The sequence below is a fragment of the Dermochelys coriacea genome, chromosome 5 (assembly GCF_009764565.3).
Source record: "Dermochelys coriacea isolate rDerCor1 chromosome 5, rDerCor1.pri.v4, whole genome shotgun sequence".
Classification (NCBI taxonomy): domain Eukaryota; kingdom Metazoa; phylum Chordata; order Testudines; family Dermochelyidae; genus Dermochelys; species Dermochelys coriacea.
In genome coordinates, this window is record NC_050072.1 from 104,634,492 (window position 1) to 104,660,658 (window position 26,167).

General features: G+C 42.9%; 1 protein-coding gene across 4 annotated transcripts in view; it reads left to right on the plus strand.

Annotated features, from left to right (window-relative positions):
- Positions 1–18,773: 18,773 nt before the first annotated feature.
- RIC1 (RIC1 homolog, RAB6A GEF complex partner 1) overlaps positions 18,774–26,167 on the plus strand; it is an 85,959-nt gene continuing 78,565 nt past the window's right edge. For all 4 annotated transcript variants that reach the window (XM_038401180.2, XM_043515547.1, XM_038401181.2 and 1 more), the window contains exon 1: positions 18,774–18,914. In XM_038401180.2, the coding sequence (XP_038257108.1) occupies positions 18,774–18,914 (141 nt within the window). The remainder of the gene's footprint in view (positions 18,915–26,167) is intronic.

The window sequence follows — 26,167 nt, forward strand, 5'->3', positions numbered from 1 at the left end:
GTGGATCACTGTGGGTATTTCATTGACATTAACCAGGCTGGCCTGGAAGGGTGCATGACGCACGCATCTTTCAGAACACTGGCCTGTTCAGGAAGCTGCAAACCGGGACTTTCTTCCCAGACCAGAAGATCACCATAGAGAAAGTCGAAATGCCCATTGTGATCCTTGGAGAACCCCGCTTACCCTTTAATGCTGTGGCTCATGAAACCCTACACAGCAGCACCCTTGACAGCAGCAACGAGCGTTTCAACAATGGCTGAACCAGTGAAGAATGACTGTGTAGTGTGCTTTTGGCTGTTTAAAGGGCTGCTGGTCCTCTCTGTAAGGGAAGCTGGACCTGGCCGATGACAGCATCCCTGTGGTTATAGCCACGTGCTGTACCCTCCATAACATTTGTGAAGGGAAGGGTGAATGATTCACTCAGTCATGGAACTCAGAGGTTCAACACCTGGAGGCTGAATTTGAACAGCCAGAGAGCAGGGCTATTAGAGGGGTCCATCGTGGGGCTGCAAGTATTAGGGATGCCTTGAGGGAGCAATTTGAGGCTGAAAGCCACCAATAATGTTTGGTGCCCTGCACAGGAGTGAAGTGCAGTGGTTCCAGTGTTAGTAGGAATCTGTGTTTGCTACGCTTACTTGCAGTGCTTGTTGCTTTCCTGGGCTAAGGTATCTTTTACTTTATGCAATAACGAATGTTTTTTCAAAGCCAAAAAATCCATTTATTGAAAAGAAACACAGCTGCTTGGGAAACAAAGGGCAAGGCGGTGGGGTGGAGTGGGGAGGGGAATGGTACAATTACAGACTTGTGTATGTCCTGTTATCATACTCAGCCTTCCTGTCTGGAGTGATGTGCAATGAGTGCTGCACTTCAGGCTGGCTAAAATGCATGGTGATGGGGGTTGAGTGCAGTGGGTAAGAGTCGTTTTCAGAGCTGGGTGGTGAAGCTACAGGTGGCAGCTGGTGGCGATAAGAACCCAGATATTGGAGAAAGTGGGTTGGAGGTGACATGAGGGTACAACGGAAAGAGTTTTGGGACAAGGGCGGGGGGGGCACAGTTGTGCTCCACTTGCATGGCTACAAGCTCCTGAATAGAGTCCGCTTGGTGCTCCGTGATGCTTATCAGCCGCTCCGTGCTTTTGTGTCAGCAGTCCCCATTCTGCTGGTGGATCCTCCTTTCACTCTCCCTCCACTCCTGCAATTTTTGATTCTCATTAAGGGACTGCTGCATGACTTCATGTAACATGTTGTTTTTTTTTTTTTTTTTTTTTTTTTTTTTTTTTTTTTTGCATTTACATGGCCTCTTCCTAATTCATTGAATTTTTTCGGCCGGTGATAACACAGATGGCTGAGATCTCAAGGTTGCATCTGTAAAGAAAAAATGCAACACTTAACAGAGGTGGCTTTGTTCACACCAGACAGAGCAATGATTCCCCCATACTTAAGGCAAGCACAGTCTACACAATAGCATAATTTGCCCATCCCAAAGCAAGTGCACATAACCCATGGGAGCCCCAAAATCGTAAGTACTGGGTCAAGGGGGACTAATTGTTTCACAGCCATACTGTCCTCTAGGTTTGTGCCTTGAGGAGAGCAAACAGCTGCAGGGAGCCCCTCTATTGAACACTGTCCCCACATTTTCCACAGGAGTTCGTCCTGGAAGATATCTTGCTGCTGAGGGTGACCTGGGAAGCAAAGGATGGTCTTCAAATACAATGCAGCTTCTGCCCTGGCCCATATCCAGCTTGCCTGTGTGCAGCAATGCTTCCCCCGCCCCTCATGGCACAGTGGCGTGGACAAGTTGTCCTTGTCCCAGTCAGGCTCATAGCGGCTCTTCCAAGAAACCTGCGCAAGCCATGGAGTCATTGCGCTGTATGTGCCTTGCCAGTGTGGACGCATCATGAGGGAGGGTGCCCAGGGCTGCTTTAATGAACTCTAACTCGCAAGTGTAGCCAAGCCCTTAGTAATCTGCCTTGTTCTGTCTGCTACCTTCTTAACTACTTAAAATACACCTGTTTAGAAATTTATATTTCTGGTTTACAGTACAAGCCATTTTGTGTGATTTCTAATGAGGGGTTAAGGAGGGCGCAAAATTATGCATACTCTCTTCCACATTGAGGGAAGAGGCAAATATAATATCTTTGGGTCTGCACTCCAAGGGAGGTGGACATCTGAGTGCTGGAGCAAGTCCCTTAAGCTGAGTCTTCCCAAAGCTGATCTGCAGCTGGGTGTGGCCCTGTGTGTGTGTGTGTGTGTGTGTGTGTGAGAGAGAGCAAGTTTTAAGAGCCTAGCTCAGCAAGACAGGTTAAAGGGGGCCGATGCTGGCAGAACAGATAAACTCAGTGGTATCTCAGCACATCCAATGACTTCCCAAGGGGTCCAACCCATCACACCTGTCTCTGCCTCTGACGAAGTTATTGTCATTCTGTCTAGTGTTTGGACATAGCTGATGGGATAAAAGGATGTTCAGACAAGGAAGAGAAATTATTTGCCTTTGAAATCTGGAGTTTGAGCAACAAACTGTAGGAAAATTGTTGGATTTTCTTACTTAGTTTAATGCTGTGGGCTGATTTTATGTGATGTGTGCTGTCCTTACCAACTGGAGAAGTTCCTGAAATGGCTGCCTTTTACTCTTGGTGTTTTTACTTTTTTCCTCTTCTGAAGTACCTTCTCTGCTCCTCTCAGGGAACCTCTGACACAAGCTGTCCATCTGATGTTTGGAGTGAAATAAGTTCCTAGTGAACAAGTGCCCACATCATAAACATCACCATGATTGGCACTAACTGGCAGCCTTGCTGGTTACCCATTAGGCTTGAGATTATATGTGACTCTTACAAGGTTTTCTGATGTGCCTTCTGACCCACTATAGGAGTGGATGCATTGCAATACGATATGATAAATAAAACAAAAGCCAACAATGGGACACATTTTTCCTCTTATTTGCTCTAGATTACCACTGTAACTTCATCTAAATAAGGGATATTTCACATTCAGACAAGCAAAATTTGGTCCTGTGATCTCAATTGTGTGAGAGCAACAGGGGACTTAAGTGGGGGCAGGGTGGATTTGATTAAAATAAAATTGATTTTAAATCACTACTCAGGAAGACTCTATTTAATCGTGGATTTCTACATAAGTGCGTTCTTATCGGTTGTTATAACCTTAATACATATTCTTCACAATTCAGAGATAGATGAAAGTAAACATTATACATTTTTAAAGTGATTGTGTTTTTTTTGAAAACTTTTCAGATTAGTTTTACAGTTATTTCATTTCCCAAAGGTAATTGAAGCAGAAATTTATGAAGTCAGTGGGAGGTGAACTATCTCGAATTCAACAGGTTAATCATTAATATTTGGAGGATTTTCTTGCCATCCTGTATTAGGAGGAGAACATCAACAGACAGACATTAAATTGTTTTATTTAACTAAAACAACATGATGTATTCTGGACTCTTTTCTTCAATAGCAAACATAATATCTTAACAAACAAATGAATTTTTGAATTAAACGTTCACATTTTTTAAAATCAGGATTATTTTTGTTTAAAATTGTTAACTAAAATAATCAAATGGAATAGTTGATTTAATTTCTGGTTTTTTTTTAACTATGTCAGCCAGGTCAACATGAGAAACTTAAAATATTGGCTTCTGCACCTAACTCAATCATCTTTACCTTCATCTTCCTTTTTGTTCATAATCTGGAAAAGGAAAAACAAGCTTTCCTGCTTTTTTAGGTCCCAAATGATTTCTCAATTTGGAATTAATTAGTCCAAAGGAAGAAAATATTCTTTTTACACTGGCAGAAGAAGCTACTGCTGTTTGTCACTTCAACAGTCTCTGAATCCAAGTGCTTACGTGACTTCCACCAGTTCACTGGTGTGACTTTCTTTAAAACATCATCCGCAAACATATATTTCTTGAATAGTTCACCCTTAGTTCAGAAGTTTATTATAGTTGCCATTATGGAGGGATGGTTGCTGGATGTCCATGTCATAGCCAGCTCTTCCTCTTCAGCAGTTAAGGTTTGACCCTGGTACTGAGTATTGAGAATATTTTCAAGAAAATGAGCTGGTGATAGTACTTGTTCCATTCGTTTTTTTTTTAATGCTTGTAATTTAACTCTGTCATTGCATATTTCTCTTTTTAAGATCTCACTCAGTTCCTTCCCAATTTCAACAGCATCAGCAATAAAACAGCTATTTCCCTGCATTTTGTTCAAGGCTACAGAACTAGGCTTCAGGGTACTCAGCATGTGTTCAACATTTCTTTTATGCCTAGTGTTAAGAATTTTGGCTGTGACAGGGCCATCTATTTTTTTTTTCATGGTTTTGTTCACAAACCGTCATCAGATTAGGCCAGTTCTTGATATAGTGCTCAAAACCATCTACTACTGAGTTCTATCGCATGGCTTGTGGGAGAGTTAGCTTGGTTCCCTTTTTTCAGAGCAGCTGCTGCAAAGTGGTTGTTATGGAAGTATTTTGAAATTTCAACAACATTAGCTTTTATTTCTGGAACACTGAAGTCTTTCGGTAGGAGGTGCATCAAATGAGCACTGCAACTGTATGTTGTTAGCTTGGGACTCTTCACTTTCTTCTTAATTTCTTCTCATCTTGAATACATTTGCAGCATTGTCTGTGACCAACCTGCGTACTAAACATTTGAATTTTTTTTCCCCACAGTTTATGGCTTTTACTGCTACTTCTTGTAAGTATTCTGCTATGTGTGCATTTTCCTGATGTATCAATCCTTTCTGTAAGGAAGACATTCCCTTCTGTTGTCGCACAAGCACATACAACAGGATCATTGTGGACATTGCTCTCCCCATCAAGACTCAGGTTAACAATTTTACCCTCTAGACCTTTTGCACACTGCTCACTTTCTTTCATGCACTTTATCCAGCAATTTGCCTGGGACATCTGCTCTGTTGGGTGGACTGTATCTGGTCTTAATGACAGAACCATGTTAATAAAGTGTCGGTTCTCAATCATACGGAAAGGAGAGGTTTATTGCATAAACAAAGTTTGAGAGCCTTGTGTGACATGTCTGACATTTACTTCAAATGCAAGACGGAGACTTGATGGAGACTCTCTTAAACTCGGCTACAGTTTCTTTCAAGATGATAAACACCATGATGACAGATTCAGAAACAAATGCACAAAACGATCAAAACACAACCTAATCCTAAAATCTATGGCAAATAAGGGCCAGATTCTGTTGTTCACAGGTGAGACTCCTCTTGCTTTAATGTGGTTGTCTGGATATAATGAAGAACAGAATTTGAACCTCAAAGTTTAATAATCAGCAGAGGAGGCTAATCTCTAATCATTAAGGAAGTATTGAGTTGTCATTTATTAGAAAAAATAATCAGTGATAAATAACCCTAAATAAGTGCTTGAAGAGTCTGAATGGTAACTCTAATTCAACAAAGCGTTTACACATATGCTTAATTTTAAGCATGTTCATAATAATCCCATTCCTATTCAGCTAAACGCTTCAAAATAATGAAGTCAACAAAACTTAAGGAGGCACTTAAAATTAAAGCACTTTTTTTTTAACTTGGGCCTATATGAGTTAAACCTTTGCTGAAGATACCTTATTCTAGACACCTAAATTTTCTCTCGCACTGAATCTTTTAATCATCTTTTTTTTGACATATAAAGTTGACATATAGAAGGAATGGGAGCAATACATAGGAATAATTTTGAAATAAGATTAATTTCAAAATCTAATTCCTTAGGAACTTTTAATGGTCCCATTGCTGTATTTTTTAGGACCACATGAAACAGATGTGAAACATTTGTATGTTACCAAAAAAAAATCAACAAATGTATTTGAGCATAAGCTTTCGTGAGCTACCGCTCTCACGAAAGCTTATGCTCAAATAAATTTGTTAGTCTCTAAAGTGCCACAAGTACTCGTTTTCTTTTTGCGAATACAGACTAACACGGCTGCTACTCTGAAACCTGTCAAAAAAAGATCAACAGTGAGAACAATTTCTGTTTGAGCAAGTCCTTATCTTACATCAATTGGCCTGTTAGTTTTGTAATTGGAGTAAACAAGTCCTAAAGTAAAATCTGTGCTCTGTAGTCTATTGATACATAACACATTTCTTAGCAAAAATACACGTGTGTGTGTGTATGTATATATGTATGGTTTTTTTTTTCTGTTTTGCTATATCTTTATCCAGAATCCTTCCCAATAAACAGATTTCTGGGTTTTGTACAAGCAAGATTTGAAATGTTTTTTTCTCTCTTATATTAAAATCATATTCCAGAAAGCAAACTGCCCTGATTATGTGCAGGAGAATATTTCTTTAACTCTGTCAAGGAACTGTCAGAAACTTGGCATGGTTTAGTGATTAACACAAATCGTGACTATTGGAGCGTAGCGGGTATCTCAAAACAGAAGTTCAGATAGCTCTTCTTATCAGCGAGTTCTATTTTCATTTTCTGTCTCCAGAAAATCAAGTTCTATGGCTCCACCCAGTGTTTACATCTGAACTTCAAACCTTTCTCCAAAAGGACAGACTAATGTTATATCTGCTGTCTTTTGACTGGACTTTGCACAACCTAGACCACTTGCCCAGTCCCCTGCTTATTGTGTATGTGGGTGTCTACACACACAATGATAACTTATTACATAAATTACAATGATAACTTCCTCTCTGATTAGAAAATAGTGATCATGCTGATACACGTGAGAATATAACTGTTATATGTATATAATACTCCGTACATTTACAGAGCTCTGTAAAAAGTTTCACCTGATCCTGTATCTTTTATTTGCTCAAAACTTCAGTAGAAATAAACAGGTGTTTTGAGGAATGTAAGGTCAGGCTCCATTAACTAATTTATCTGTATTGCACTCCTGTGAAGCAGATAGTTAAGTGTTTGCCAAAGGCCACACAAATCATTTTATGATCTAGAATCAGAACTCGGGAGTTTTTGGCCCCTAACCTTGTGCTATCTCCTCTCAGCCTCATTATCAAACACATTTTACTTCATCAGTGACTACACTAGAAGAAGAGTAACCCACAGATGAACATGGCAAATAAAAAGCTTTGCTTTTTGCTGAAGAACATCAGTACAGGTAACAACTTGTCATCTGATGTTATCTTCAGGGACAAGTAACACTTTAATCAATGGTGGCTGGGGGGTGAGAATGAATTTTTATAACTGCCCACATAGGAAATGACCTCTGCATTCCAGCAATTGTTCCAGAAATTGGGAAATACCTAAAGCCTTAAATAGATCTTTACAAATAGACAAAGGCAGCCTTGGTGCTTTATTCTACTTTTTCGTGGATTTAGAGCTGAAGAAAAATGCTGGCTTGACACTGTCTTAGAAAATTACTGTCTTCAGTTATCTACAGAACAACAATGTAAACCTACACACCTGTCCTATCAGTATGCTTCAAACCCTCTCCTATATGTGCATGCTAGGACAGTTCATTCACTGTACTCACTGATTCCTGGATCTCTTGGCTAAGGCTACCACAAAGTATCCATAATGATAGAGTTCTTTTAGTGATGTGGCCACCTACCCCCAAGGAACTGAAATGAGACTCCCCCTTCCCCCCCCGCCCCCAATTTCACAGACACCTGCTCAGCCATCAAGTCAGTCATGATTTTTGCTCATGGACTGAAGACATGGGGTAAAATTCTGACCCCTTGTAAACAATGGGAGTTTTGCCAGTGACTCCAATAGGGCCTGGATTTCACCCCTGGAGGTGGAAGTCTCCAATTCCCTATCTCATTCAATCCATTGATACCTCCCATGTTAGCAGTTACATAACAGTATTTTATCTATATAGCTGAGCTACAAGCTATCTTGAGTCACATCCCCTTTTTAAATCTTACCTTACAACACAGGCTATTTTCTTTAAGTTTGTCCCTTTATGCTTTGTATGTCATAAAAACTGTACTTTATTTTCTTTAAGCTCTTTCTCTCGCTGTGTAAAAAGTTCTTCTCTAGCCATTCAAGACTCCAACTTGTATCATATAGGTAGCTAGACACTGTTTGAACTATGTATGATTTTATATTTTTTTTAATTTGCTTGTATGGCTTTTTGTAATAAAGTGGATTTGTACTGCTATTACATTCTTTGTTTTGTCCCAAGACAGCCTTGGAAAGGAGATCCCACAATTCAGTGAGGTTTTCCTGACAAAACATTTTGAAAGAAATAACTCAAAAAACCCCCAGTATAAATATGTAACCAAAGAATTAATGAATGTGTTAACACAGCTGCCTGTGCTGATCAGTATATGGGCTAGCAGAGCATGCTGTGAACAGTACAGCTGTGCTAATGGACTAAGCATATCAATCTTCCCTATGTATTACTGAATGGGAATGTGAGTTAGCCAATCTGCTGTTAATATTCACTTCACACTTTCGTGATGGGATAAGACATAGAAATAGTGTCTTACCTGGGCGAAGTGGGGGCGAGGGAAGAATTTTTGTGTCAATTTTTTGTAATTTTTTTTTTGAGTAATTATGTAATGTTTTAAGGCCCTAAACCAGCACTCATGGTTTGTAAAATCCTGTTTGTAGGTTTAAAATAAATTGGTTTGTTTTTTGTTTTATTTTTTAAATAGAAAGAAACCAATTCCACTAAAATTCCATTTGAATCTGTCATTCAAAGTTGTAACAGTGACAGACCTTGTGGTAGACACAGGCAGCTAATGTCATGTGGCTTTGATATTTAGCATTTAACCCTTTGGGTACTTCCATGTTTTTTTAAAGTTTAAAACCTTTTAAAATAAGGACAGCCAGAACTAGGAGAATGGGAAGAGATTCTGAATCCTTTTTATTTTGAAAAAAAATAGCAGCTAAAAACTGCAGAAGGGGAACAAAAAATTTAAAAAACAGTGTACCTCTGAAGGAGAGGCAGGGGTAAAATGTACAAAGAATGTCAGAAACACTGAGCCTTGGAGTGGCTCTGGGTAATCGGACTGTCACTTTGGTGCAGGTGTATGAGAATTGGGCACAGGGGAGGCAGTTACACCTTGTGTGAAAGTTAATGTGGCTAATATAATGTTGTAGAGTTGAACTATGAAGGGGTGTGCATTTTCCCAAAGCATGTGCAGTGTATATTGTAGAAGGGGTAAAAAAAAAATGCAAACAAAACATGCTACGTAATTAAAATCCTATTGGAGCTCCAAAAGGAGCCCCAATAGGCTGTGTTTTCTCTTTCCAATGGCTGTGTTTTAAAAGCAAAAGTTAAAAGTGATCAGAACTCTGATGGAAGTTAATTGTGTCCCTTTTAAAACAGAGTCTTTGAGCTGCTAATAGTTTTGAATCCAAAAGCAAGCCAGAAAAGTCTGTGAAAATGCAAATTACCTAGCTAATAGGGGAAGAAGAGAATTGCCCATAAATGGCAGCACAAAGGAGCTGCAAATAATAAATTTATCTGGTCAGCAAACAAGCTACTTGTAAGCAAGAAGACTCAGATTATGGTCCTCCAGGAAAGGGAAACAAGTCAAGTCTAAAAATAAGAGGGGAAACTGAGGTACACCACTTCATAAATGAACAGTAAAATAATTCCTTAGCCTGCCTATAAAACAAGAAAAGAATGAAGGTAATTCTTCTGTTTTTTCAAGCAGTCAGCAAAAAAAAGAAAATATTTTTTTTGTAAAAGGAAAAGGTATTTTTAAGCAATAATCTGTCCCCACCAAGGGTCTGGGAAATGTTTATTTTGTTTTTCAGATACTGTGGGTAAGCTAGCACCAGTGGAAGAACAACCCAGAACACTGTGGGTCTACTGTCATGATGAAGATTGTGTTGTGTGTTGTTGTTTGTCTTGTTATTACCATTATTTTAGTGAATGTTGTACAAGGAGGTTAACACATATAAAAGCAAAGATCAACGCATGGTATGACCTACCTAGGTAGGGCAGTCTATCCAAGCTGGAAAATTAAGTGCAAATAAAAAGGCACAAAACGGGGGGTAAAAAGGAAAACGTATAGATTGTTACATGCATATTTCAGGTGGACCTACAAAGGAGAAACCAAGGATTCCCTGGCCTGGAATGGAACAACTATTGTTGCTAATCACAATTGTTAGTGTTGGTTTCAGAGTAGCAGCCGTGTTAGTCTGTATCCACAAAAAGAACAGGAGTATTTGTGGCACCTTAGAGATTAACAAATTTATTAGAGCATAACCTGCCCAAATCCCGCAAGGTGAAGAGGCAAAGGGAGGAAACACATGGACTGTTACACCCCAAAGTGGCAGAAATGAAGCGGATGAAAACTTTAAGGATTTACCTGTGGAAAACTGTACTACTAATGCCCCCATGGGAATTTGGCAATTTCAGTATGTGGTATACTGATTGGAAGGGGGAGAGGTCCTAACCCAGTGGAGAATATCAAATTTATCAGGAAATATTGCATGGTATTCCTTAGGATATGTCATGATCAATGACAGTGGGAAAAACAGTCATCCAGACATGTTTATAACAAAGGGCCCCAAAATATAACTCTCTGGCCTCCTGGGGTGTTTGGGTTATGGGGTACCACAACTGGGGTGTGGTGTTACCATGTGTAATCATAATGGTACCTCCATAGAGGGCAATCCTTAGGCTTGTAGCTATGTACATACCAGACTGGGCATGAAGTTTCTCCTAGGATGCTGGGAATATGACAATTTAACCGCTTTGCAAAATGTAACCCTACAGGTAATATGGATGCCAAGATGGAAGGATCCTGATATGAGCTGGCCGCAGCCTGGAGCTGGAAATACTTCCTTATGGGCAAACATGTGGGAGCAGGTGCAACCAGAGCTTGTCAGTGTGTCTTTTCAGTCCATTACATGAATGGGTGGTACACCCCAGAGAATGGGGGATGGACTGGGTACACCCCAACTGCAGCACATACATAGAAGGGTTGAAGCAACAATTTAATTGGTGGATGAGAGAATACACATGAAATTGTTGCTGCAAAAGGAATCTGTGGGCAGTAGGAACCACAGGGTTGGGCATATAGAATCTGTGAGGGAAAAAGTGTGTTTGGGAATGCAAAATGCTCAGCTAGGAGGGCTAGCACCTGGGTGGTAATTGCAGTGGTACCTTGAAATGAGACATCAACTAAGGTGGTCCCCATGAGCCCTATAGGAATAATAAAAAAGAAAGAAGCTCACTGGGAACCACTGGGGAAATAAATAGGAAAAGTAAAATAAACTATAATTCAGTTAAATATTTTTTGGATAATTAATTACTTAAATATGCCCCTCCTTGATGGCCATAAAGGAGCAGACTCAATGGCCTGTGCCAGGGATGGACAATTGGGTGTAATGTATATGGGGTATAAAGTGTTCTGCTGGGAGTGTGCACAAATCTGTAATATAACACTTGGGAGTACAAGTGTACCAGCATCTGACACAATTACACACATCTACATGCTGCTATTGGGACTTTGGTGCATAAATGGATCTGTGGAACTCATTGCCATAGACAATCAAACCAGTGCATTACCTGATTCCATACCAAATGGTCGAGTTGGTTTGGACAATACCCCGTTTCTCTGTAAATATTCAATGAACTCATGATATGGACAAGAGCACATGAACACTGTAAGGGCAGCTTGCTGCAACTGCCAGCAGCTGGACACATTTAAAATATACACTCCAGAATGGTGTTACAGGATTTCAGAGAAGAAGAAGAAGTAGTAGTGTTTCTGGTGGTGGCTGGAATATTGGACTCAAGTCTTGGAAGCCCAGGCCCTTCGAGGAATGAATGTGTTCCAACTGGCTACTGAACTGCCTGCTGGTTGTACTTGGACTGATGTAGCCTGTGCCCTTTGAACAGGCCTAATGGACACTCATTCACTTCTTGGTCATATTACTCATGTTGTAGGGATGTTATTCCTATTAATTGTATTATTAATTATATTCATGGGGTGTTTGAAATTATGTGCGGCCTTAGCCTCTCCCCAAAGGCCATGTTTGTAAATTCAGCAGCTTACCCCTTTTTATGACCTGCCTTCTCTCTCTCCTGGTAGCATGATCAGTGGATCAAGATATTGGGCTAACTGGAGCCAGGGCCTCCAGCCTGAATGCCCTGCCATTCAGTGAACGAGAAGGAAGGGCACCTGGGTCCTTCTTTGAAGAGAGTGAGGGAGTGTTGGGAGATGTTAAAGTTAAGTAAAGACCTGGGAAGTTGCTGGTGTGCTGACATGGCATTAGGGAATGAGGCACAGACAAGCGATGTTTCTTTGTTTGGTAAATAAGTTGCCATCTTTTTCCCTTCCCTGTTGCTTGTTGAGAATTGATAAGCATTGCAGCTGCGTTAGAAATTTAGTTGCCTAAAGAATACCCTTTGTGTAAAAGAAGTATCTCCCCCTCCCTTCTTTCCCAGCTACATAACAGAGCCCTTCCTCCTCCCCTGAGAACTGCTCATGGCCCCTCCCTCCCTCCCTTGAGAACTGCTGATTGAGGGAACGTGTAGCAACAAATTACTGTAAAGAAATGTATTTTCAAGCTAAAGATGTGTGTATAATATGCATAATGTTGTAATCAGTCAAGAGGGGTGAGTATGATCATAGTATGGGAGTTTTTATTAATAAGAGTTTTTGGGGTGTTGTAGCGGATGTAGGCCTTTACATACTAACTCAGATAAAAAGAGTGTGCTGTAACTAATTCAGTGCTTACTCAACAAGTGGGTCTTGGGGAACAAGTATTGCAATAAAGAAGCCCATACTCAAATATGCCTCTGAGTCAACCTGCTCCTTTTTCTAACAAAATCTAATTTATTTTCCTCCTCTGAAAAACAAGGTGAATACCTACCTACCTCAGACACAGGGTATTAGTCTAAAATGCACTAATTTTGAATAGGTGTACCATCTATTGCATGATAAGGGGGAAGGGAGGTACCTCAAGCAGTAGCCGCCCGACTACTTTAGCATTGTACCTATAAAAGAGAAAGAAGTCATGGCCAGGTAGTTGTAAGGAAAGATCTTTGTACGGGTGGGATTGAACTTCCACATTTTGAGGGCAAGGAATCTGGCTGGAAGACGTTCCCAGGTTTACTCTGATGGAACCTAGTTACTCTTGCGGGAAATCTGCGCAAAAAAGTTTAAAATTCTGGCCACAATATTTAAAAATTTTGCAAAATTCTGTATATTTTATTTGTCAAAATAACACAATATAATCACAGCAGTTTAAATTATTTTTGGTCATTTATTTCAAAATACCTGTTAGCAAGTATGTCTGTAACAAACAGACAACAACAAAGATTCAGGAAATGTTTTTTGACAAATAGATTCCTTACTAGGTATATTAATACACCACTCTGAGGAGTAATTAATTAAAAATACAATACAGAACCATATTTTCCACACCTCTCAGAAGCAGTGTAAAGGCTTGGGGGAGTCAGGAGTAACAGAGGAGCTGACGGAGAGGGAAGTAAATTGCTGGGAAGGAGCCTGGATATGAACTTGGAGGGTTGTTGGGTATGAGTGGGAAAAGTATGGAATAGGTTTTTTTGGGGGGAGGGGAGGGATTGTTAGGGAGCTTCCCCCATGAAGACCCTGGCTGACCCCTCGCTTTTCCCATTCAGTCAGGCACATCTGCCCCTGTCCCCATGTATTCCTCCACCCCCACTCAGACACCCACTCCCCCCATCCCCATGTGTCCCTGCACCCTCTCCCCTGTCCCTATGTGGCTCTGTGCCCACACCCAGCCACCCTCTGTCCCTGCACCTCTCTTCCACCTGTGGCCCTGTGCCTCCACTCCCATTCAGCTCTGCCCCAGTCTGTCCTCCCCCACTAGTCCTTATGAGCCCCTCTGTCCTCCCTACTAGCACTTATGAGTCTCTGTTTGACCTCCTCCCCCCGCAGCACCCCATGCTGTCTGTCTCCTAACCTGGCCTGATAGGCACTGCAAAGATGGCAGACTCTTTCTCTTCCCTAGCTGACCCAGAGCCGTTGCTTTGTTTTATTGCCACAGCGCCCTTTGGTGGGCAAAAGGAGGAACTGCAGCAACATTTCAGCAGAAACTTTTTTCTGTGCAAAAAATATGCATGGGTCATCAATTATGCAGACACACACAGTAATGCAGAATTCCCTCAGGAGTACCTAGTGTAGGAAATAGCTGTCTCCTCCTTGATATTTTGTTTCTATAATATAGGTGGTTTCAAACTTTATCATAGTTTCACCTATGTTCTAACACAGAGATTCTTAAAAAAACTTTAAAAACTCCTTTGTGTTCAACATATCCCCTCCCCTCCCAGTCCACCACAATGTCCCTGTGGGTAACTATAGCAATTTCTTACAAGGAAAGGTAATATTTGGAAAGTATTTGATATGTATTTTACTTACCATTTATTGCAATTTAATATGTGGAAATACAGAGGAAAAATCAGTATGATAAGACCAGCTAGTGCTTTGTGGACCAACAGGCATCTGCTGGTCAGTGTAAAAATGTTTGCAATTTTACTATCAGCTACTTACTGCTCTTCGTTTACCAGCATTGCACCATGTGTTGGTAAAGTGCCTTGAGATCCTTGTATAATATGTCAAATTATTGTCTTATGAAGACCCAAATATCCAGCTCTGCTTTCTTAGAGGTGGTGATGCACCACGTGCTTAGAAGGGCTCTGTTGTGCTATAGTTAATGTACTATAGGATATGTTTTGTGTTGCTGTAGGCTAATAAGATTCTTGTGGCAGACAGGCAGCAGAGGGAAAATAGTTTTGGAAACTTGTCTGATGTGTCTGGGTGCCATGTTGGCTGTATCTTGCTAGCATGGGTATTGCCCTGATAGCATAAGGGAATTATTACTCTGTTTCTCTATAGTCTTGATCTTTTCACTTTTTTTTCAATGACACAGGAAAAGAAACAGTAAATCACTCATATGAAATTTTCCATATAAGTAAATTGGCATGAACAAGGGAACATGATTTGTTAATTTTGAAATAGTCAAATTTAAACTAAGTCAGTATTTATTGCAACTGGAGGACCTATTGGGAAGACTTATTGTAATTAAGGTAATACTTGTAGCTTCTCTCCGAAAATAATCCTTTCCCCTGTGAGATGAGAATACTTGTGTTTTCCATATCAATAATTGAGAAATTTGTGAAAAGTGTGTAAAGATTTTCACTGTACAGCATCACTTCAGTTGTGCTACTCCGATTTCTTTCATCCATTCTCTGTTTTCTTCCCTTTTTTTAACTTCCTTGTTTAGTGCTGCTTTATCTGGTAGGGTTTTGCTCAGCACCCATCATACTGTGCATTGCCTAGCTAAATCAGATTTCCCTGAGGAGGGCTCCATGAAGTCTTTTGCTCTCTGCCCAACCCTGGTCATAGAAAGCACTGGGATCGCTTAGATGCTCCAAGAAAAGGGGCTTATATTACAGAACTGGCCCTGGGCTGAAATGCAGGATCAGGACGCTACAGTAGCGTTATGCATTTCGGTTGGATGCATTCCTGGAGATTTCATCACATGACATAACCTTTAATTAAAGATTAATTTTTAATTTCTGGAGACTCCAAGACAATCCTGGATGGTTGGCAATACTTTCTTGGACTAGGGGTTATGGTTTCTATGGGTAGGGCACTTGGACCTAGGGTTAGGGTTCCTATGGGTAAGGCTTCACATCCTAGGGTTAGGATTACCATGAGTAGGGCTCCCACCCCTAAGGTTAGGGTTCCTATGGGTTTAGCACGTTCAGCTAGGCTTATGGTTCATATAGGTAGAGCACCCTGCCCTAAGGTTAGAGATCCTGTAAGTAGGAAACTTGGAGCTAGGCTTAGGATTCTTTTGCATAGGGCACTTGGAGCTAGGATTAGGGTTCCTACAGGTAAGGCTCCCAGCCCTAAGGTAAAAGTTTCTGTGGCAAACGCACTTAGAGCTAGGTTTAGGGTTCATATGGCTAAGGCACTTGGAGCCTTGGGTAGGGCTCCCCACCCTAGGATTAGGGTTCATCTAAGTAGGGCATGGGGAGCTAGGATTAGGGTTGCTATGGGTAGGGCACTTTGTGGTAGGGTTAGGATTCCCTTGGGTAGGGCCTTCCGCTCTAAGGTCAGAGTTACTATGTGTAAGGTGCTTGGTGCTAGGGATTGGATTCCTACGTTTAGAGCAGTTGGAGTCAGGTTTATGGTTCCTATGGGTAGGGCACTTCGAACTAGGGTTAGGGTTCGTATGGCTAGGGCACTTGGAGCTAGGGTCAGGATTCCTATCGGTAGGACTCTTGGAGCTAGGATTAGAGTTCCTATGGATACAGTTCTTTGAGCCAAGGTTAGGGTTCCAATGGGAGAGTCACTTTGAGCTAGGTTCCTATGGGGAGGGCTCCCTGCCACAAGGTATGGGTTCCTATGGCAAAGGAACGTGGAACTAGGGTTAGGGTTCATATGGCTAGAGCACTTGGAGCTAGGGTTAGGGTTCCTATGGTGTTCTGGGCCAAGGCGCTCAAAGCAACACAGGCCTGGCAGGAGTACTCTGAGAAAAACGAGGCTTACGCACAGCTGTGAGTTATTGGCTTTACTGAAGGTTAGTGACCCACCCGCAACAGAGACTCCAAGTGTTGCAGTCACGAAGGCGGGGAACCTAGCACACCGGAGCTCTGCCTGGGACGGAGTCCAACGGAGGGGCAGACAGTCAGCATTAATAAGCACTACACAAAAACAGATCATAAATATAGAATTAGGTACTTCCCAAAGAGGGCTTTTCGCTACCTGGCAAAGGGCCATGCAAAGCAGCTGTGTCCTTCAGTAACTATCTATGTCCTACAATAGCAAAGCAGCTATGTCCTTCAGTAACTATCTATGTCCTACAGTAACCTCTCAGCTCGAGAAAGCGGAAATTCCCTAGCTAGGCCATAACAAAGTCTTCCGCAGTCCCCTACACTATAGGAAGGGTTCGTGGAAGTAGGGTTAGGGTTCACATGGGTAAGACTCCCTGCCCTAGGGTTAGGTTCCTGTGTGTGGGGCACATGAAGCTAGGGTTAGGGTTTCTGTGGGTAGGGCTCCACACCTTAGGGTTAGGTTTCCTATGGGAAGTGTACGTGGAGCTAGGGTTAGGATTACTGTGGGTAGGGCTCGCTGACCGAGGTGAGGGTTCCTGTAGGTAGGGCTTCCTGTCCTAGGGACAGGGTTCCTATGGGAAGGGCGCGTGGAGCTAGGGTTAGGGTTCCCCTGGGTAGGGCTCCCCACCCTAGTGTTAGGGTTCCTATGAGTAGGGCTCCACACTTTAGGGTTAGGGTTCCAATGGGAAGGGTGCGTGGAGCTAGGGTTAGGGTTCCTGTGGGTAGGGCTCTCCGCCTAGGGCTCTGGTTCCTCTGGGAAGGGCGCATGGAGCTAGGTACAGCTCACCGCCCTAGGGTTAGGGTTCGTATTGGTCGTGCACTTGGAGCTAGGGTGAGAGTTCCTCTGAGTAGAACTCCACACTGTCAGTTTATGTTTCCTGTTGGTAAGGCACTGGGAGCTAGGGTTCATGTTCCTAGGTCTAGGGTAGCTGGAACTAGGATTAGGGCTCCTATGGGTAGGGCTTCCTGCCATAGGGTTAGGGTTCCTATCAGTATGGCTTCCTGCTCTAGCGTTAGGGTTCTTATGGGTAGCAGACTTGGAGCCAAGGTTAGGGTTCAAGTGGGTAGGGCACATGGAGTTAGGTTTATGGTTCCTATGGGTAGGTTTCTTGCCCTACGGTAGGGATCATATGGGTAGCATAATTGCATTCGGGTTTCTATTGGTAGGGTACTTGGAGCTAGCATTAGGATTCCTACGGATAATGCACTTGGACCTAGGGTTAGGATAGCTATAGGAGTCCTTGAACATAAGATTATGGTTTCAAAGTGTAGGGCCGTCGAACTGGTTTAGGGTTTGTATGGATAGGGCTCTCTCACCTTAGCGTTATGACGGTTTGGGCCCTTGGTGCTCGGGGCCCCCGGCTGCATCCCCCCCCAGCCATAGGAACCTTAAGCCTCGTGCAGGAGACGTTCCTATTGGAAGCCTACGTGTAGCTCCAAGGTCTACGGTCAGTGGCACTCGCTGTGGGGACAGGGTCAGGCCAGTCCCAGAGCGGCTGCGGTTCACGGCAGGGGCGGCGCGAGCGCACGAACCCGCCCCGGCGTCATCTCAGCGGGTGGTTTCCCGAACTCCGGGGCGGGGCGAGGGACGGAGCCGCAGCACCCTCCTTTCTCGTGCGCCTGCGCGCTCCCCCTCCCGTCGCGGATCGCCGACGCGAAGAGATTGAGGGCGTTACGGCTGCCACGTAGCGTCACTTCCGGAGTGTCCTGCCGTCCGGCGAATCCGCGCACTCGTCTCACCCCTCCCCCGGCCTGGCGGTGGGCGGAGCTGCCGACGCGCTGTGGCTCTGGTCCCGAGGCCGTGGCGCCGGAGAGAGCCATGGAGGCGGCCGCAGGGGCGACTGGCGCGCGCGGAGGTCGGAGGTCGGAGCAGGCGCCGCCGCCGACGCCGCTGCAGCAGCAGACCCCGCTCTCCCGCCGCTCGGAGCAGTAGCCACCGCCGTGTCCCGGACCGAGCTCCCGGACCCGACCCCTGTCCGCCGCCGCCAGCTTCCGGGACCCTCCTGAGCCGCGCCGGCCTGGCCCGAGCCCCTTCCTCCCTAGTGCCCCCTTGAGCCGCTCCGGAGTCCCCGGCTCCCCCATCCCGGCGGCTGGCGCCGTTAGTATGCCCGCCTTCCCCGCTGCCCCCCGGGTGCCTTCCCCACGCGGCTCGCGAGACGGGACGGGGCCGGGAGTCTGAGCGGCGTCGCCCGGGCTGGTGCCGGCCCGGCCCAGTGCGTACTGAGCCTTCTCCTCGCCCTGCGGAAAGAGGGGAGTCTCCGGCCATGTATTTCCTGAGCGGCTGGCCCAAGAGGCTGCGGTGCCCTCTGGAGACCCTGGAGCAGCCGCTGCACATCCAGACCGACCCGAAGAGGGTTTTCTTCGCAGTGCTGGCTCCGTCCCAGCTCAGCATCTGGTATAGCAGGGTGAGTATCGCCCTGCCAGCCCAGCCCCCGCTCCGTGATTAGCCTCACCTGTAGGGAGCATGTGTTCCTCCCCTTCCTGCCCACGCAGCGCTGTGGAGCTGCAGGACGAGCTCCTGTGCGTGTACTTCTGTGTTTGCAAAGCCGTCTTGAAAGTCAGACCACTTGCACAATGCTTCCCTAGTTATTTGTAACGAGTCACTACCATGCAACTGTTTGAAACCAGGCCCTTTGGCGTAACAGCTTCAGTTACTTAATCGCAAAAAATCCCCCATTAAGCTTCTTGTTCTTCGCTTGTCTTGGGCAAGAAATATTGGGAAGTCTCCTTTCTTTGATCACCAGTACAATGTTGAGTTGTGGATACCCTGTATGGGAATGTTTCCAAGCAGTTGTTTACTGAAACTTTCATCAATGCCTCTTAGAATTTTGTAATGGCTATTCATAATTCCCTCCCAAAAGTAGAATATTAGGCCAAACCTACTTCAGTTCTCTTTCTTGAGCTTCTTTGAACACAGAATTGGAAATCTCAGGGAGTCCTGAAATGCACATCAAATGAAAATCAATTAGGTCCCAATCCTACAGTGGACTGAATGCTGTTGTCCGTTTGCGGTCACTTCCGTGATGGGGGATTTTATGCAGACTTTTATTCAAGAGTAACTAGCCTCATAAAAAATTTAACTTTCGAAACGTTTGCTTAACACCTTGTATCGAAACTGAAAACTAAAATCATGCACTGTACTTCACTCAGTACTTCTGTACTTCACTCAGTTTGGGCAATGAAAATTGTATAATCGGTGTCACAAGATTTATCTACGCAGAATTAACGGGGAAGTTAGTGTGAAATAATTGGTTCTGAATTTAAATTATAACAGCTATTCTGCACTAGTTCCCTTTGTGGACACTTATTCTGCATGGAGAGTACCTTTTTTCAGTTTAGGTTAATCCATTTCCAAAGTAGATTAATCTAAACTGAAAAAAACATTTTTAGTGCAGATTAGGAGTGTCCACATAGGAAGCTAGTGTGGAATAGTTATTCCAGGCTCTTCCCCATACAGACAAGCCCTTACTCTTAACTTCCCCATCTGGTTATCATTTCTCTGACACACAACTGCAGTGTTGGGATTGGAAAGACTGCAGGGGAATGCTATTCTTTAAAAGCTGAATTTAAGGATTCAACTAAATATTACCATTTTTAGATTTACAGCCTAAACTGTCTTTAAATAACTCTACATAGTCTTCATAAATCAGTGCTAGAAATCTAAATTATAGTAAACGTTTCAAAATGAGAAGAGGAAGCAATTATACTAGACTGGCATTCTAAGGAGCCTTAGTTTTAAAAAGTAGTAAAGTCCTTAATATCTTCATCAAATGATGCCAATGAAATTTCTTCAGGTCATGCTGGTACTGGGCAATCTGCATTGTCTGTGCATTAGCTTCTGGGTGGAGTGCAGGTGTTGGTTTTTAACCTATAAAGTCCTACATAGCTGTACTTGAGGCTGCCTCTCTGCTACTGGGATACTGAGTCTAAAGTCTCACTTTCCCAGTTTAATGGGAAAAGGCTGCTTGTAGGATGCTTTATTTGAAATGTCCATATCTTTAGAATGTTGGTTTCTCTCTGGCCCATCAAAGCCCAGATTTGTTAACATTATGAACGTGGTATAACTGTAATCACTTTACCCCATGCACATTTGGGAAGGAGGTGGGCTGAAGGTAGTGAAGCTATTGGTAGTTTTGTTGGCAGGTATTACTATGAGCAGTCACAAATATATATTTTTAATTGGTAATTCTAAATTTGTTTTGAAATATTAACTGTAGTTATAATTGCATTAAAGAGAACTTGTGGATTTCACAAGATAATGAAAGCTGAGCAACTGAGGGAAAGATACTTTGACTGTTTAAAACTTACTTTTGTTAACACCTGTTTAATGCCAAATAAAACATTTTGGAGAAAAAGAGAGAGTTTCTTAGGGTTACTTGTGGCACCTTAGAGACTGACAAATTTATTTGAGTCTTTAAGGTGCAACAAGTACTCCTTTTCTTCTTGCGGATACAGACTAACACAGCTGCTACTCTGAAACCTTTCTTAAGGTTGTTCAATTGCTGTCTTTTAAGTTAAAGGGTAAGAGAACTCTCCTGAGATATTAACAAGATTTGTAACAAAACCATGCTTAGACAAGGCTTCTTACTAAAGTAAAACAAAATAGAAACATTTTTGGAAAGAACCTCTTCAGTTTCCTGTTTTCTGCATAAAAATAAAGTATACCTCCGTTCTCCCTCTTTGTAGGTGAGATCATTTAAATCAAAATCATACTTTGGGTTCCCTTTTTTCCTCTTTGAAGATTTAAATCAAAACTACATATTGGGTTACTGTGGAGAAAATTAGACTTTTTCTCTAAAACGTTTTTCCTTGTCAACAGTAGCTTGTTCAAAACAGTGTCAAGTATCAGTAATACTTAACTTTCTGGAGCAGAATATCCTGCAGTTACATGTGGTAATCAGAAAGGTGATGAATCTGGCTAAGTTCTGTGCTGCAGTATGTTTATTTCCAGCACATTAACATTTTAAATTCCGAGTTCAGCTTTGTAAACATATATTCTGTCATGTGTCACTTTCAAGCAAAGTGATACTGTTTGCTAGTGTGTGCTTATAAAGCTCATATTAAGGAAGACATACTTGCTGACAGATATTTTGAAATAAATTACCAAAATAAATGAAACTGGCCTGATTAAATAGTGTTTTTTTTAAAATTCTGCAAAATTTATTTGTTAAATGTTGTGTGCAGAATTTTTAATTTTTTGGAGCAGAATCTCCCCAGGAATAGTTTATTGCAGGAGTTCTCAAACCTCATTGCACTGAGACCCCCCCCTCCCCCGAGAGCAAAAATTACTACATGACCCCAGGATCGGGGACCGAAGCCTGAGCCAGCCTGAGACCTGCTGCCCCAAGCCCAAGCTCCTCTGTAGCATCTTGTTTGCCTTACAATAAGTTGCAGACAATGTTTGCTTTAATTAAAAGCTGTTTGTATTTCTAAAATGCTGGCTTGATATACAGAACTTCATTCTCCAGGTATATCACAGGTATCAGCAATGCAGACCCCCCCCCCCCCCCCGGCATTCTGTACCCTCCTTCTGGAGGGAGTAGTTCATCCTCCATAACTTTAGGCCTTTGCTAAGAAGTAGTAATTATGAGTTTGTTTGCTGACACTTGTCAGCAGCTGGATTGTCTGAGACCATATCATTTTTGTAGAGTCCTAAGTAGTCTTCAGAAGGTAGCAGCTAGCAGTCCTGTAGATCTGGCCTGAAATTGAACCAGTGATTATAATCTTTATTTGCTACTTGAACCATATCTTGGTCCCTCCACTAGCTGTTTCTGTTAGCCCTCAGTTTTATGTACTTGGTTGATAATTTGTTTCAAATAGAGTGTAACAGCTATGCTGCTGCTGCAGATCTGCTTGTCTGGCTGTATAATTGAGGAAATATCCATCGATACGTCTCCACTAGACTAATGGTATTGAGAAATTGTCACTGATGTCCAGAAGTCCTCAAACTAGGCTTTTCACTCTGATGTGCAAGTGGCAGAGTCCTGAGCTTTGCACCTCCTGCAGTATCTCTGCCAGAATTCTCTACTCTGGAAGCTATTGTAAGTTATTGTTCATCAAATTACCCATGCTCAACTCACTCTAAAGTCAATATGAGTTGTATGTACATAAGTGATGGGACAGCTAGGATTCTGGTCTCACTTATACAGAACCTCTTTTACTAATATCAGATTTAAGGACCACTGATTAACCTTAGCTGCTGACAATCTGCTGGAGGCACTGAGTAGCACCCTATTAACAAGCAGTATTTTTTTGGGACAACAGATTGGCTAGCTACAGGAGCTTTCAGTTGAGGGAGAAACATGTATAAAGCCCAGAATGTGCATGGTACGTTTAAAATGATATCCTAAATCATGCTGAATCGCTGTATTTGAACCTCTCCATTGTAGTTTAAACTGAATGAATACGGAGTCCTTCAATTTTTGTTAATCATATGGAATGTTGTTAACTGCCATGTTCCACCCCAGTGGTGGATGAATCATCTTCTATATGTAAAGCCTCATGACATCCTTGAGGATGATATGGGTGGTATATGTGATGCACTGAGAATACATCTTAGAGACTAACAAATTTAGTCTCTAAGGTGCCACAAGGACTTCTCTTTGTTTTTGCTGACTAACATGGCTACCACTCTGAAACCTGAGAATACATCTGTATTTTTATGACTGTTTGTGTGATGTGGTTTCCCGGTTCAGTTTTGTATTGCTGCCTGGCTGAGTGCTTAGAGTTAAATCGAAAGAGAAGGTAAAGCAGTTGCTGAAGAACCAGCATGGATGGTAAAACAGTGACACAGATAAGAGCCTTTCAAGTACACTGTTTTAAAGGAATAAAGATAATGGCTGGAGCAACAGTTTGGGGGTGGGTTGGAGGGGAGAATTTACTTAGCTGGCTCCATTATGCTAGAGTGTTTTACTTTTCCCAAAGCTAAGCCTAAGATCAAAGGAGATGTAACACTTCAAAATCATGGAAAAGGGGGTGGCGTGAGCTGGGAGAGACTGGCCAGGATGTGTCAAGGAAAAAAGGCTGCCAATCTGAGACATAGGCTGCTGCCATATGGCTGTTTCTCCCTGCCAGAGATGGAGGTCCTTATGCTGAGGGGAATTTACTAGTGTGTAAATAAGACCCATGTGAGTTAGAGGACTGGATAAAACAACCTGTTATGTGTTTTGTACCTTTGAGTAATAAATAAATGAAGCTTTGTTCTGAAGAAGCTGTTTTTGTATCCCTTGCAAACCTATGCTGTCATAGGCTCCCAAAGGGGGAGGGGGAAGTCTTGCAGGTGCCAAACACTGATAGACTTGGTGTAGTAGTCATGCTTGATACTCAGGGATGTAACCCAGGTCCTGGTCTAAACGGGGAAAATTGTGAAATTCCGCTCCAGAAGAGGTCTCATATCTATGGGTGAGCAGAGCACTCAGTGAGACCCTCACAAAGGGACAGTGGGCAGCTAGCCCTGTAATTATCCTGATATATTTGTAAATATCCCCAGCATGTCTGGTAATTTTACCTCAGTGACTATTGCTGTATCTGTCTTAATATCACCAATTGCTTTTTGTATCTCAGCCTCACATGCCCCTTGTTCTGATCCTCTGGGCATGTCTACACTACAAACTTAAGTCGACTTAAACCACTGCAGCAATTACTGCAGTTTTTCATGTCCATACTACCCTCCTTCTACTGGTGGAGAGAGTCCTCACCAGGGGCGCTTGCAGCAACTTAAGAGGGGCAGTGTGGAGGGCTGGGAGCATGGGCTGCAAGCCCCACTCCGAGTCAGGCCATCACCGCCTACCTGCTCCGAGGTGGGCTGCCAACTGGGCTGCTGCCTCCCCACTCCAAGCTGGGCTGCCACCGCCTACCCGGTCTGAGTAGCCTCAGAAGTACCTTTTCTGCTCTTGCTCGTTGATGCCTTTTGCGTGCTGCTTTCTCATTCCTTTTTCTCTTTTCACATTCCTCCCTTTCTCCAAATCTACCGCCTTCTCACTCTGCAAAAATCTCAGTAAGAACAGCTGAGAACAGCCTATGTAATCATTAAAAATAATCAAGATGTGTACAGTACCACTAAGCTCACCCAGGATCTTGCATTTATAACCCTTGTTTCTTATCTTCCCAACTCCTCATTCAGTTTTCTTCAGTCTTGACTCTACTGTCACTACTTAGATTATATACTTTTCAGGGCAGAAGCTGCATGTTCTGAGTCTTGTGACTAACGTGCTCTTTAGTAATATTTATTCACTAAATATTTGTCTTTCATATATGCTTAAAATTGCTTGTTTTAGAAATCTGAAGAGGAAATGTGGTAAATTATTCTCTTGTATTCAGGAATAGAGATCACCTAATTCTGAATGAAACTTCAAGTGCCCTATGTCTAAAATACCAAATAGTGGGTGAAAGTAAAAAGAAAAGGAGTACTTGTAGTAACTGTAGCCCCTGACAAATCTCTGCGGACTTGCACACTCACCATTGGCATTCCAGTGATATTACATGGTTCCATGTTGTCGGCTATTAATACTTCTGCATGTTCTAGCAAATGCACTAGCACAATCTTTTGCATATATATATAACTGACAAGCGTGCTAGTCAGCCAGAAGCTCAGTGTTTGACAGCCCTAATTGAGTGAGTGCAAAAAAAAATATATATTTTTTTTCAAAGTAAATCAGTAATATCCAGTGACCTGACATTTCCACTGTGAATCATGTCTGATGGGAATGGAGCTAGAGAATGCAGGCCTTCAGAGATGGAGTCAAGCGTGAGAATCTCAATCTTTCAACTGCTCCCCAAGGCCCCAAATAAAACCGCAAAAACAGCAAAATCCAACAAAAACTAATCACAAATACTTTAGAGGCATTAAATCCTAAAGATGTCAGTAAGTTACAGGGCATCCTGAATTGTTACAGTATAGTTATTTCTTGTCAAACAGTCCTTGTGATTCAAAGCTGAGATTGGCTGACTCCTATTGTAGTCTAGCCAAAATTTTGAGAATCTTAGATAAGTTATATTTTTAGATATGAATAAGGACTTGGAAAATAATTTGATACTACTTTTATATAATTCTCTCATTTTCACATTGCTTCACTGAATAGGGCATTCTACCTATACTCTTGAGTTTAGACACCACCACCCCGGTTGACCTGGAAGGGACTGACATAGACTTGTCAGGCATGGTGGATACACATACACATAGAGGCATCCCATAATACAATAGTTTTCATAAGAACAACTTCACAGTAGCAACCAGAATTCATAAGTTGCACACACGGATACCCAAGTCATCACAAAAATCAGTCACCATAAATCAATGGTTCTCAACCAGGGGTCCAAGGCCCACTGGGGGGGCTGCGAACAGGTTTCAGGGGGTCCAAAATTCAGCCAGAGAACAAGGCCAGCATTAGATTCACGGGGGCCCGGGCTGAAGCCTGAGCCCCACCGCCCTGGGCTTAAGTCAAAGCCCGAGGAACTTAGCTTTGCGGAGCCCCCCGTGGCATGAGGCCCCAGGCACTTGCCCTGCTTGCTACACCATAATGTAGGGGTGGCCAAACTTTTTGGCTTGAGGGCCACATTTGGGTGGGGAAATTGTATGTAGGGCTGGGGCAGGGGGTTGGGATGTGAGAGGGGGTGTGGTGTGCAGGAACGGGATCAGGGCAAGGGGTTGGAATGCAGG